General features: G+C 34.0%; 2 protein-coding genes across 3 annotated transcripts; both read left to right on the top strand.

Moving 5' to 3' along the window:
- Positions 1 to 259: 259 nt before the first annotated feature.
- On the top strand, positions 260 to 6451 carry LOC107039825 (HMG box-containing protein 4). 2 transcript variants are annotated; one of them, XM_015259645.2, is made up of 5 exons: positions 260 to 344; positions 710 to 1203; positions 3750 to 3825; positions 4754 to 4909; positions 5767 to 6447. In XM_015259645.2, exons 1-5 carry the CDS (start codon positions 305 to 307, stop codon positions 6174 to 6176), a joined length of 1176 nt encoding a protein of 391 aa, XP_015115131.1. In that variant the 5' UTR covers positions 260 to 304; the 3' UTR covers positions 6177 to 6447. The 2 variants fall into 2 exon arrangements, with proteins under 2 accessions (XP_015115131.1, XP_015115133.1); XM_015259647.2 differs by having other exon boundaries at positions 279 to 344; positions 716 to 1203; positions 5767 to 6451.
- A 1120-nt stretch (positions 6452 to 7571) lies between these two features.
- Positions 7572 to 14356, top strand: LOC107039889 (ADP-ribosylation factor-like protein 5B). The gene is made up of 3 exons (XM_015259755.1): positions 7572 to 7970; positions 9797 to 10241; positions 11801 to 14356. Exons 1-3 carry the CDS (start codon positions 7925 to 7927, stop codon positions 11847 to 11849), a joined length of 540 nt encoding a protein of 179 aa, XP_015115241.1. The 5' UTR covers positions 7572 to 7924; the 3' UTR covers positions 11850 to 14356.
- Positions 14357 to 14475: the final 119 nt, after the last annotated feature.

Here is a 14475-nt window from a genome sequence, read left to right as displayed (position 1 = left end):
TGAATAGATCGTTGACAGAAAACGATGCAAGAATTTTTTAAAAAGGAAATAACATTCGTATTAAATACCAAAAAAAAAAAGTTTAAAAATTTTTCGTCGTAATGTTGGTTTGTCCACTCCTCCTTCTCCCCCCCCCCGTCATTTCCTCACCGCGACCCCAATTTCTCCCAAAAAGCCATCACTCCCCGAACTATCCCAAAAACATTCTCCCAAATTTCAAATAACGAAGCCTGTCGTCCATAACCCCGCGCAAGGCACCTCGCAGCGGCGCACGCGAGCCTCTCACAATCAGCTGGCCGGCGCCATGGACACAGACTCACCTCCGAAGCGCCAGAAGTCCGAGGGTGAGCTCAAAAAATTCCCCCATCCGCCCTTCTCAGCCCCCAAAATCCGCAGCCCTTGGTCCCAAAAAAAAATCAAAATTCTCCCAAAAAAATAATCGAGCCGAAAAACCAGGGTTCACGTTCCGAAACACCAGCGCCAATCGGAATCGTGGACAATTCGAAAATTTTTAGCCAACAATTTTCCCCAGCGGGAGCCCAAGGGCCCAAAAAAGCTGTAAAACCCGAAATCGAGGAGTTTTCAGAACATTTAGGCTTCCGTAATCGAAGAATAGCTCTTATATGATTGACTAATTAAAAAATATCCCTTTGACTCGATAATTACTGGGTAATTACCTCGAAATACAGTTTGCCCTGCACCCTTGCAGATCTAGAGGTGACTGGAGTATCTCGGAGTGGGAGAGTGAGAAAAAAATCATCGAAACTCGTTGACTTTGAATCGCCAGTTGATAGCCCAGGGAAAGTATCAAAAAAATTGCCCCCGCGAGTGCACATTCGAGATCATTACGAGGTGGCAATGGGTGGTAATGGGGAGAGTGGGAGTAGGAATTCAGGATCACTGAATTCGCCCCTGAAGATAAAGCAAGAGGTGTCGGAGACTGAGACATCAGAGACTGAGTTCGAGGATGTGGGCAATACGAATGATGAGGACAGTTTTTCGATGGAGTCGCCCTCCGAGGAGGAGGTGGACCCTCTGCTGATTGACGAGAAGGAGATGGGCTTCATGAAGCTCGAGGTGGAGGATGAGGGAGCACCCTCCCAGGCCAGCAGCCTCTACATGATGGAGAAGAGCAGGAAGAAGGTCTGCATCAAGGATGGGAAGATCATTGGACGGAGCAAGGCGCAGAGGAAGGATAAAGGGGTGAGTTTGATGCTGCTGATGCTGGTATTATTCTAGATTATTTTCCTATTTCTTTAGATTCCTATCTTGAGCATATCCAGGTACTTTGGCCATTTTTTCTCCAGGGAAATGAATTTTTGGGTTTCTTGTTTAAACATGCTCAATGGACCACAATTTTCGCTCGATTTAACTTGGAAAGTTAATTTTCTCATAAGACTTTGCGTTATTTTTGCAGAATGTTTCTACTCCCAGTTATTTCCGTTTAGAATTTATTCCAGATGTTAAGCTTCAAAATTCAAGTTATGTTTATACTACTTTAAGAATATTCAAGTACTTTGGCTCCTTTTTCATCAGTGCAATGAATTTTTGGGTTTCTTGTTTAAAAATGCTCAATGGACCACAATTTTCGCTCGATTTAACTTGGAAAGTTAATTTTCTCATAAGACTTTGCGTTATTTTTGCAGAATGTTTCTACTCCCAGTTATTTCCGTTTAGAATTTATTCCAGATGTTAAGCTTCAAAATTCAAGTTATGTTTATACTACTTTAAGAATATTCAAGTACTTTGGCTACTTTTTCATCAGTGCAATGAATTTTTGGGTTTCTTGTTTAAACATGCTCAATGGACCACAATTTTCGCTCGATTTAACTTGGAAAGTTAATTTTCTCATAAGACTTTGCGTTATTTTTGCAGAATGTTTCTACTCCCAGTTATTTCCGTTTAGAATTTATTCCAGATGTTAAGCTTCAAAATTCAAGTTATGTTTATACTACTTTAAGAATATTCAAGTACTTTGGCTACTTTTTCATCAGTGCAATGAATTTTTGGGTTTCTTGTTTAAACATGCTCAATGGACCACAATTTTCGCTCGATTTAACTTGGAAAGTTAATTTTCTCATAAGACTTTGCGTTATTTTTGCAGAATGTTTCTACTCCCAGTTATTTCCGTTTAGAATTTATTCCAGATGTTAAGCTTCAAAATTCAAGTTATGTTTATACTACTTTAAGAATATTCAAGTACTTTGGCTACTTTTTCATCAGTGCAATGAATTTTTGGGTTTCTTGTTTAAACATGCTCAATGGACCACAATTTTCGCTCGATTTAACTTGGAAAGTTAATTTTCTCATACGCCTCATCTTTTTTTTTTCACTTCTAGATGAATTATTACCTACCAGTAATACTAGACTACCGATTGAACACAAACTCAAGCAGAATGTTTCTGTTCCCAGCAATTTTAAAATGAAATTTGAAATTTCAGTTAGAATTTATTACAGGTGTTAATCTTCAAAATTCAAGTTATGTTTAAACTACTTTAAGGATATCCAAGTACTTTTTCTGCTCTTGTCGCCGATGAGAACTTTCGTTTGAGCCTCATTTGACTCTAAGATTCCGGACATTTTACAATGATTTTATTATTCAAACTTTGCAGGTCTGAAATTGAATTTCGCTATGGAACCGTTGGAAAATATTTTAAAAATCTGAAAAAAATGTGAAAGTTTACTTTTGGAGGAAGATTGATAAAATAATTTGAAAACTACAATTTTTGAAAATTACGAGCATTTTCCATAAATAATTTATGAAGAATCAATTTTCCACCCTAACAATCGCTTGCTGGGAATTCATGTTTGAAAAAAATTAGATTTCCGAAAGTCTAACCAATTTCACTTATATATTTATGAACAACGAATGTAAAAATAATAATTCTGTGCAAAATGTAATTTCAATGACGCTGAATCTTCATAATTTTTTTAAATTTTCCTCACGCAATTTAATTGACAAATTTGATGATGGCAAATCGTTGAATCTATAGTGCGGTCTGTACCAAACTGTAAGAGATGTTTGAACATCCTTAAGGTATTTTCTTTGACCCAGTAATTGATGAAAAGGGGATGTTGGCCTACGCGGTCACTACTGCACTGAAAGATTGAAAGCTAATGAGAAAAGCCATCTCATTTAGACAAAAAGAAGCCCAAAGATTCGGTCTATACAGGGCTATCTCCAGAGGCATGTTTATTTCTCAGAAAAATGGTTACACTAAAAATTACAAGAAAAAAAAACATTTTCGCGAGTTAATGCGGTTCATATCACGTTTATTTTCATATAGAAAATAATTAGTCGATAAAACCAAATAGTTTACATAATGCATGACAATGGAAACTGTAAACAAATAATTTAGTTTAATACACTCAGAGAAGAGCGAACAGATTCTCAAGCATGCCTTGCTTGAGCCAAACAAATCGTTAATTGAAAATGATCAAAAAAAATTGTTTGATTCGAATTTGAATGTCTCAAACATGAGTGATTGCTCTGTTTGTAAAAACAAACGAAATATTTGACTCAAGAGGCATCATTCGCACGAGACAACGTATTTCCACGATTCCTCGAAAACTAAGCTAAGAGCTAAGTCGACGCACACCGTTTTACCGTTTCACTATTGAACACAATTAACCAATTTATTTATGAGTTATGAATATTGAGAGAGGAGTAAAAAGTGTCCATGTCACCCCACCACCCCATCCCATATTGGGATGAATGAAATAATTTCTACACTTAGTATTTTTTTTAGAAAACAAGGTTCACTGCGTACATGCTCTGGTCCAAGGCAATTCGTCAGGAGTTGACTGAGAAGTGTCCTTACATGGGTAAATCCAATCTCAACTTTTTCGTAATTAAGGAGAGACTGCACTGAAATTTCGACATCGCTGGTGCCTTCATCTACGATGTCCTCATGATGCAATTCTCAACCGATTGATAATATATACACAAACATAACTAAATGAGCTTTTTGAAAATTTCAATTTTTTTAGTTTTCAAATTTTTCTCTCAATTGTCTGAGGTGAAAATTAAAAAAAAATAGTGATATTCAATTAGATCGTAAATCAGTAGAGTGGGAATTTTATTAGACTTTTCGAATCATTTATTCAGAATTCAATGAAAAAAATTATTTTGAAAATCTGAAAAAAACTCTAAAAATGAACAATTTAAAAGAAAAACAAAAATCGAAGAATGAGACTTTCAAAAATCCTCATCTCGGTATATTTATGCACATATTCGCCATGTTTTAACCAGGGATAGTCATATTCATAAATTATAATTACTGTTAAATTATCACTCTTAAATTTTTATTTAGAAATAGTCAAATTTTAAATTTTTTATTCATCAGCAATTGAGTTAGGAAGATTGACAATTATTTGAATAATCCGAAATCCCTTATAAGAAATTTAGCATTATCTACTCAATACAAAGTTTATAGTTCCACATTTTAAATATTTAATTAATCATCAATTGGAAATTTGGATTATCAATTATATTACTATTTTTCAATTTTGATTATTATATTTAAACCTTGATCAATGTAAGTCGGAAATTGCGTCATAAGACCCTTTTGAAGATTCCTTCACTGCAAAAAATAAACACCAATTTTTTCTCACGTTTTCCATTCAAACTGAAGTAGTGAACTCATCAGCCCAATAACTAAAGACCCTAGTTATTTTGAAATTTCTTTGCAGTCTCCCCTCAGGAAACAATTACGAGAAATTACAATTACTAATTTTTGTCCTTGCCCTCCAGATTTCGCTGCAATTTCCAAACGCCTAGGGGAATTATGGTCCACCGTTCCCAACGTTGAGAAGTACAACTGGCGAAGAAGAGCCAAAAGAATGAGGGACGAATGCATGTGGAAGACTCCAGCTCCGTCACCGAAGAAAAAGTTTATCAATAAAATTGGTTAGAATGAGAGTGATTAATTCAAATGAATTTATGGGAATCAATCTCGCATTTATATTCGAAACAGCGAGACATCCCCAAAGTGCTGTTCACACGCAACTACTGTAAAATCATCTGTCTAAAATCTAGAAACATATCCCTCTTCAATTTGAAAATTCACTTATCAATTATCCAATTATTTTGATAACGAGTCATGTCATGACGACTCATCAAGAGACCTTTTTCATTAAATTTCCTCTGCAAAAAAAGTCTCTCATTATTTTTATTTAACCCCACTCGTTCCTCATAGAACAATTCCCCACTGACGACAAAAATTTCATAGAAAAAATCAATAGAACTTGATATTTCTATCCAACTTTTCCATTGATACATGTTCTATAGGGATTTCTTGGCCTAAATTCAGTAGTGAAGTGGTCAAACGGTTCAAGTCAATTCCATTCTAGCGCCAATTCTCGATGAATATCTCAAATTCTAAAGGAGTTGGCAAAATTTTCCTAAAAATCTTTTTTGTGAAGAAAAGTGAAGACTATCGAAAAAGATCTTACAGAAATTACTTCACTACTGAATTGTCCTCTTCACTTAATTTTTTCTCATTGAGGAAGTAAAATACAAAAACCTTCAAAAATTTTAGTAATAAATAAATGAAAATAGTTATTCTATTGATTTTTTCAATAAAATATTTTCCTATTGAGCATTTCTGTTGAAAAAATCCCCAGAAAAGCTGTTGATTTTTTCAATAGAACCGACGAAAGACCGATGAAATGTAGAAGTTCGGTAGAAATTTCTGGCGAAAGCGCAAGGTTTTTCAATGAAATATTGTCGTGCGTGCCATGAAATTTCACTTCATCATGTTCCAGGTAATGGAAAAGAGATGAGAGGTCCCCCGCCCCCGAAGAAGATCCAAATAGTCCTGCAGAAGCCCTCGCACATGGTCCCAATGTCCTCCCCATCGAGGGCAGTGAAGAATTTGGTGAACGAGCCAATTGTTGGGACTGGAATGTACAAAGTCATTGGAACCCAGCCAGTGGACGTTGCAGCACACCTGAAGCTCCTCGGAGAGTCTCTAACGATCATTGGAGAACGCCTGAAGGAGCACGACGGACAGATAGCTGTCTCAGGGAGTCTCTCAGTCCTCCTGGACTCTCTCCTCTGTGCCCTGGGCCCTCTCATGTGTCTCACCCAGCAAATCCCCGAGACTGACGTCGTTAGGCCTGAAATATTCGCCGAAATGCTTGACAACATTGCTTACGTCATGCCAGGACTGTAAACATTGTACATAACTGCTGTTTTTCTATTCGTAATTAATGATAATAAAATGTAGTTTTTGACTTTCCGATTGACAGGGATGTCATTGTTTCAATCCGTAAGCTTAATTAATTAGGCGTTTTCTATTCTTTTATTTATTTATTTCTTTATCAATAAAGTGATAAAGTTGTCGAATGAAAAATAGTGTCGAGTGTTTTTCATTTTTTTAGTTATTTTATGGATTTGGTTTGTGCTGTTTTGGAAATTTTACACCGAGGGGCTATCTACACGGTGGCTTTTAGTCTTTTCATGAATTCCGGAGGAGCTACCGGTTGTATTACTGGAATTTCAGGTGCACAACTCATTGTTTTCCTGAAATTCCGAGGAATTTCGTCATTAAAAATTTATAATTGATTAAAAATCAATGGAAATGCTAACTTTTAGGTCAATTATTGCATCAAAATTGATAAAAATAAAGGAAACTTAGGCTTGTATATTCTTGAATTTCTAACGAATTTGAAATTTAGCGCTAAGTTGGGGAATTCTCTCATCGCCGCTCAAAGATTTGGAATTTCATTGAATTTCATGTAAAATTTGAAATTATATTGTTATTTCTCTCAAAAAAACAAAATCGTTCTCCTAAAATAAAAAAAAATGTTTCGTGTTTTTTTATTTATTTAATGATTGTTTACGTTATTTTAAACATTTACACCGGGGATCTGAACTACACGACGCCTTCGATTCTTTTCATGAATTCTGGAGGAGTTGCCTTCAAATTCTGTGTTTACACTTGCAGAATTGGAATTTCAATTTCAATGTCGATTTAGCGCTTGACTGTTTTCGAGGAGTATCTCCGAATCTAAGAGAGATAACAAAATTTTGGTTAAGAACTTTTTTGTAGAGAAAATAGAGGACTACAAAAAAGGTCATATCAATAATTTTGCTATCTCCCTTAGATTTCGAGATATTCATTGAAAATTGGCCAACAGTTAAAATCGACTTTAACCGACCGCTTCGTTAGGTGAACCTGTTATTTTTAGTCAAATTGTTCTATAAAAATTAACGATAATCTGGAAAAATGAGGTAAATATATTCTTGAATTTCCAATAAATTAAGAATTTAGCATTGCATATTTATGTTTCAATTCAATTTTGTTGCCGAATTATCAATTACTATTACTAAACTCTCCATAAAATTGCAGTCGTATTTTTTTCTTCTCATTGTTTAAAGGATTCAAAAATAAAGCTCGCGCCCATCCCACCTCAGGGCGAACACTCACTGCAGAACAACAAATCTCCAGCAATGATTCGTCACCGAGAAAACAGTGGGATTCCCACTAGCCAATGGCCGCACCTGACGTCTAATATCGGAGTCCATGAATACACACCCCAATGTGATTAGCGCCAAAAGCCAGCTGTGGTCTGCCCAAGCACTATAAAAAAGAATCCCTCAGCAATCTGTGACTCTGTCGAGTTCTAATTAGAAATTATTTCCACTCTGAGATTTCCAGTCATCGAGTTCATGAAATTCTCGAGTGCAGTTGTTCAATCTTGATAAGTGCGGGCAGTGATAAGGCATTTCGCCCCCATGAAATGGCGAACATAACCCTGTTCAACATGACATATCCCCAATTCCCTGAGAATCAAGACCTTGTCATTTTCATCATCGAATAACAGCCTTGGATTAACTTTGTAAACACGAAATCTTTGTCAAGTGTACCAGTGACTTGGATATCAAAAGAACAATTCCCTCGAGTGAATTGAAACGATAATGGGGCTGCTATTCGCCAAACTTTGGAGTCTCTTCGGCAACGAAGGTGAGTCATATTTTAATTAAAAATTATTCCACGAATGTGGCTTGAATTCCTGTCTGGAGTAAATCGTAATGCAAATACTGGGTATTTCATCAGCTGCTCCGATTTCGTACGTCAAGAATCGATCATTCCAACGAGTAATTGGATTGTACTTTACACTTTATCTTTTTAAACTAATTATGTCTTGGTGGCACGTACTGTCGGAAATTGTTATTGAATGCCATCGATTTATTAGGTTGAATTCCACATCCTTGGATATGGAGACTTTCACTCGGGGTGAAAGTCTCATGTTTTTGTTGCGTTTTAGGATGTGGGAATGTGGAACTGTATTATCACTCGTTTTGATCGTTAATGCATCACTGGTTTTTGGGGAGAGGGGGAGGGAATCGACAATTTAGTAGTTTTACTAGAATTTCGTTATTTTTATGGCGACAATTTTCAAGTGGGATTTTATGAGTTTTTAGGTTTTTTTTTCTAAAACGCATTTTTGAGGAAAATCAGGAATAAACGGATAAATAAGGAAGTAAATTCTGCAGAAAAACTGATGTTTTCTTCAATTTTGTTGAGATTGCAAAAAAATCCATTAATTTGTCTGGCTACGTAGGATTGACTCTGGATATTTTAGCATGGAGCTTCAATGTCCTAGAAATTTAGGAGAATTTCATAATGTTGATGGCGAAAGTTTTCAAGTGGGATGTTATGAATTTTTAAATCTTCTTCGACAACTCCTTTTTCAGAAAAATAAGAAAATAAGCGGGTAAATAATAAATAATAAATAAGAAAGTAAATTCTTCAGGGAAACCGAAGGCTTCTTGAATTTTCTTAAGATTGCAAGCAAGTTCGATTAATTGGCCTGTTTAAGTAATGATTGACTCTGGATATTTTAGTACGGAGCTTCGATGTTCTAGAAATTTGGGAAGTTTAATTCGATTGGTTAAGAAGAGTAGGAGAGAGTGGACAATTAATAGTTTTACGAGAATTTCATAATTTTGATGGTGAACGTTTCCAAGTGTAATTTTATGAATTTTTAGATTTTCTTCGAAAACTCAGTTTTCAGAAAAAGTTAGAAAATAAACAAAAATAAACCTAAAAATGTAAATTCTTCAGGAAAACAGACGTCTTCCTAAATTGTTATGAGATTGCAAAAAAGTTTCTCTAATTTGCCTGTGTAAATAATTATTTAAATATACGAGAATTCCGAATGTTTATCCATTTTTCGATAATGGAATTGGTTCATGCTGGAGGAACAATCTGTAATTTTTCAGACCGATGAGAAAACATATGAAGCCAAATTTCTAGTAATGAAGAAAAATCTGTGACAGTAGCTTTGACGAACTAAAATTCATTTACATAACAAATTTATTTATATATTTGATAAAAAATCGCATCATTCATTTAAATTAGCCCGAAAAATGTTTCGGAAAGAATCGAGAATATATTTTGAATATTTCAAGGATAATTGTTCTGCCTATTTTACATGAATGGCGCAAATTTTTATATTCAACAAAACAGAACTAGTTGTGTAGGAGACGAGTTTCAACAAACTAATTCGTAATTTTTATTACACAAATTTTTTCAAAAATCAGAGGCTCTGAACTATTTTTAACATTTCAAGCATCTGCGGGGCAACCGAGCAATAAAAAATTAATTTTTGCACTAATTATTCGTTTTTAGACACATATAATCGATCTTCAATGCATGAGAAATCTCCCTCCAGAGGCCACGAATTAAAAACTTATAGTAGTCTTCTCTTAATCGAAAAATAGAAACAATTTCTCAAGTCTTTGCGTTATTGGATAAACATCCTTCAATAGCCAATAAATTTCCAGAGCACAAGATTGTGATGGTGGGTCTCGATAACGCCGGGAAAACAACGATTCTCTACCAATTTCTAATGAACGAAGTAGTCCACACGTCACCGACAATCGGCTCAAACGTGGAGGAAGTAGTGTGGAAAAATATCCACTTTATAATGTGGGATTTGGGGGGACAGCAGAGTTTACGAGCCGCCTGGTCTACATACTACACCAACACCGAATTCATAATCATGGTGATTGATAGTACAGACAGGGAGAGACTCAGTGTCATTAGGGAAGAGCTCTATTCCATGCTGAATCACGAGGAATTGAGCAAGGCCAATGTCTTGGTTTATGCTAATAAACAAGATTTGAAGGGGAGCATGAGTGCAGCTGAGATATCGAGACAGCTCGACTTGACATCGATCAAGAAACATCAGTGGCATATACAGAGTTGTTGTGCACTCACTGGGGAAGGGTGAGCATTAATTTAATTAATTTCAATGCATTATTCGGTGGAGATTATTTTTTAACGGGTGGGATCACTCAACGAGATGAATATTCTCACGTAATTCCGTTTTGAAGAATTTTTACGAGGGCAATAAGGTAAAAATGATAAAAATAGAGGTAAACAATTGAAAGTTGGAAGAATGCGTAATCTCTGATGAAAATCACAATATTTTAGAAAGAAAATCCTTAAGAAAATTGTAATTTGGACGAATGTTATTGCATTTTTACTGCATTTGTATTGAAAACTGGTTTTAATTAGAATTATTTATTAATTTTGTCCACTTGTACATTTAGTAAATTTCAATGCATTATTCGGTGGAGATTATTTTTCAACGGATAGGATCAGACAAGGACATGAATATTCTCACGTAATTCCCTCTTGAAGAATTTTTACTAGGGCAATAAGTCTGATAAAAACTATAAAACTACAGGTAAAAAATTGAACGTTGGAAGAGTGTAGCAAAACTATTGACAAGTACAATATTTTAGGTAGAAAATCATTGAGAATATTTTAATTTTGACGAAAGTTATCACATTTTTACTACAGTTGTATTGAAAACTGGTTTTAATTAGAATTATTTATTAATTTTGTCCAGTTGTACATTTAGTAAATTTCAATGCATTATTCGGTGGAGATTATTTTTCAACGGATAGGATCAGACAAGGAAATGAATATTCTCACGTAATGCCCTCTTGAAGAATTTTTACTAGGGCAATAAGTCTGATAAAAACTATAAAACTACAGGTAAAAAATTGAACGTTGGAAGAGTGGCTAGCAAAACTATTGACAAGTACAATATTTTAGGTAGAAAATCCTTGAGAATATTTTAATTTTCACGAAAGTTATTGCATTTTTACTACAGTTGTATTGAAAACTGGTTTTAATTAGAATTATTAATGAATTTTGTCCACTTGTGCATTATTTTATGATTGAGTTATATAAAAGCTCAAATCTGTAAATTTCATCAACATCAACTGTCATTTTTAGTGATGACACAATGTCCTACTAAAAATTCAATCCATGAACGTAATTTATCTCATTTTCTTAATTTAGTTTCAGTTTTATTCCATTAATTTTTATAGCAGTATTTCTACATAACAAAACCAATCAGTTTTCTACGATAAATTTGTAGATTTTTTATCATCAAATTTGTTGATTACATTCAGGAATAATCCGTATCACATAAATTACATTTGCAAACAATTTCTTATAATTAAATAAAAATTGAATGAACTTATGAACTCCAAACTAATTTCTAAAATTAATTATTCATTAAATATTCATAAAACAGGCCTTGATTTTCAATAATTGCAATTTTTCAGTAATTTTATGTAATTCTTTTCTAAATGTTCAAACTGGAAGAAATTTAGACCATCAAATTCTTAATAATGAAATTAATGGAAAATTTTAGAAAAATTTCACTTTGCTGATCTCGAGGAAGTGGCCATCCATTTTGCCCCTCTCCTCCCCATTAATTGATGAATTGCTCTATTTATCGTTCATTAAAATTCCACGTCCATTTCCAGACTCTATCAAGGACTCGAATGGATCGTTGGACGCCTCAAGAAAACATGACGGATTATATCACCCGCAATCTAACAATAATGGTTGTACAAATTGACTATGTTCTATCGTATGTGAGGATTTTAATTTTTTTTAAATTATACAAAGAAACATGTGTATGGAAATATCTGGTGGACGGGAGAATGCTGAAGGTGAAATTCAACGTGAGATGCCTCGACTGAATTCATTCGTGTTCCACTAGTTGCATTGGAGTCAATCGTCGATACTCATTTACGGTTAAATAAGGTAATTCAAAGTACGTAATGAAGCCCGTCCACCCTCCATAATGATATAGGGAGAATGGAGAGCCCTTTCAAGCCGTGAATTTAATAATTCAACAAGCGAAGTGTTCGACCTGTTGAGCAACTTCACATGCATCTACTAATTTTTGTAAATAAGCTTCAGTAAGTACTGTTTAATTCTGTAGATAGCAAATTGCTCATTTATCCATGGAGTATTATTTTTTAACCATTAACATCACAAAAATGTCGAGGAAAAAATATATTCTTACACCAAGAATGCGTTTAGGATGTGGATGGATTATTCTTCATTTGAGAATTTTGTTTTCGTGTTTCATTCGGAATTTGTAAAACAATATATTATTGCGTACTTTAACGGCGAGAGCAGGTTCTTAACAAAATGATCTGTTGCACGCAATGTAATGTTTTCCATTCAGACATTTCCACATTCTAATTGCATGATATACAGATTGAATTCCACGAAATTGTTATTTGCCATTCCAATTATACATTGCGCAATCTGAATTTCACATTCTCAAATTATACCTGTCTAAATGCACACGATAAACTGAACATTTACAGGTTTCAGTTATACAATGTGGAATTTAGATTGCACAATGTAAAATTGGCTTTATACGTTTCAATTCAATATAATTCAATTTAAATATTGTAAATATTTAATTTATTGTGTGTAATGTGACATTCATAATTGAAGAGTTGTATTGGATTCAGGTTCGAAATGCACACAATAAACTGAACATTTACATGTTTGAATTATATAACGTGGAATTGAAATTTCACAATGTAAAATTGGGTTTATATATTTGAATTCAACAAAATTCAATATTTATGTTGTGTAATTAGGAGGTCACCATTAAATTTAATGGAGAAAAGGGCTTAATGATAAACATAAAAAAATGATAATCTTGTAAAATAGGCCATTTAGTCCCTTTATTATTTGAGAATGTGATGAATTGCATTAAGACCTTGTCTACAGAAATTTTAATCCCCATATTCTAATTACAGGATCAAAAAATTACTAAATTGGAATGTATTACTCTAATTACGCACTTTAAATTCATTTTGACAAATGTTTAATTTATTGTGCGCAATTCGACGTTCATAATTCAAGATTTATACTGGATTTTAATTTTCTTGAATTCCACATTCTCAAATTATACCTATCGAATTACACACGACAAACATTAACATTCACAAGTTTAAATTATAGAACGTTGAAATCAGATTACACAATGTGTCATTGTGTTTCCACATTCGTTTTAGTATAATTCAATATGCATATCGTGTGATGAGATGGTAATAATTATAATTTCTGTAAAGAAGATCTAAATGCAAAACATTAAATACTTCAAAGAATGAAGGGACTCTTCTGACACTCCACGTAGACTATTTTGTTGAGAAAATGTTGTGTAATGAATGAAAGTTACTCAACAAGTTCGAACCAGAGCAGACTATTCTGTGATAACGTGATTTTAACAGTGAGACAGTTGTTCCCTCAACAATAGCAATATCCTTCGTTTCCCCGGTAGAATAAAAAAACAATTCTATGAAAAATAATTGGTTGAAATAACAAGCTCAAAGTGCTTTGAGGTGCATTGCAGATACCACAACGACAGCTGTCTTTATTTTATTCTCCTCCTTTTGCATTATACGTCTTTATTGATCTGTAGGTAGTAATACTCTGCTAGATAATTTTTTCTGTAGAACGATAATGGATAACGAAAGGGTTTTAACTGAGTGCGAGATAGTTCAAACGGTTGGTTAACGATGCCGTCACATTAATTAAACAGGGAGTGAGACATTGATGAAAACAGTGAAAATATAAAAGAAATGATATAATTTTTCTCATATTGAGAAAATAGGTGAAATTGAGAGTAATACACTAGTGAAGGGCTCATCATCACACTCTTCTCCCCTTGAATTTATCTCTGGAGTGTCTCATGCGGGCGTTGGTGGCAGAAAGGCCGCATGATTTTTCACATTGATTTGATCACTTCCCTTTGTACTGTGTCAACGGACATGTTGGAAAGTAAAACCACCGAATTTTCTTGGTTGTATTAAGATAGTTAAAATATCAAAATGTAATTGATCATTGTGTATTATAATACTGGTCTCAGTGCGAACAAAGAACCATGGAAAATTGTCAAAGATGGAGGATTAATGATGGTGTAGATGTAATTTTTGTCTATGAATTTGTTGAGAGGGTAAAGTTAATGGAATTATCATGTATAAAATGAATAATAAATATGATGCAATCGATTCGTCAAACTTTTTATTTATTACGATTGATTTTTTTCATGCGGATTAATTCATTTATCCATTATTTAATTAATTAAATCATTTATTCATCTTGCATGACTGGGAGAGGGTAGGGCTGA

This window comes from Diachasma alloeum, unplaced genomic scaffold (assembly GCF_001412515.2).
Source record: "Diachasma alloeum isolate Michigan unplaced genomic scaffold, Dall2.0 Dall_scaffold_00308, whole genome shotgun sequence".
In the NCBI taxonomy this organism is placed as follows: domain Eukaryota; kingdom Metazoa; phylum Arthropoda; class Insecta; order Hymenoptera; family Braconidae; genus Diachasma; species Diachasma alloeum.
This window is presented reverse-complemented; position numbering and strand designations above follow the sequence as displayed.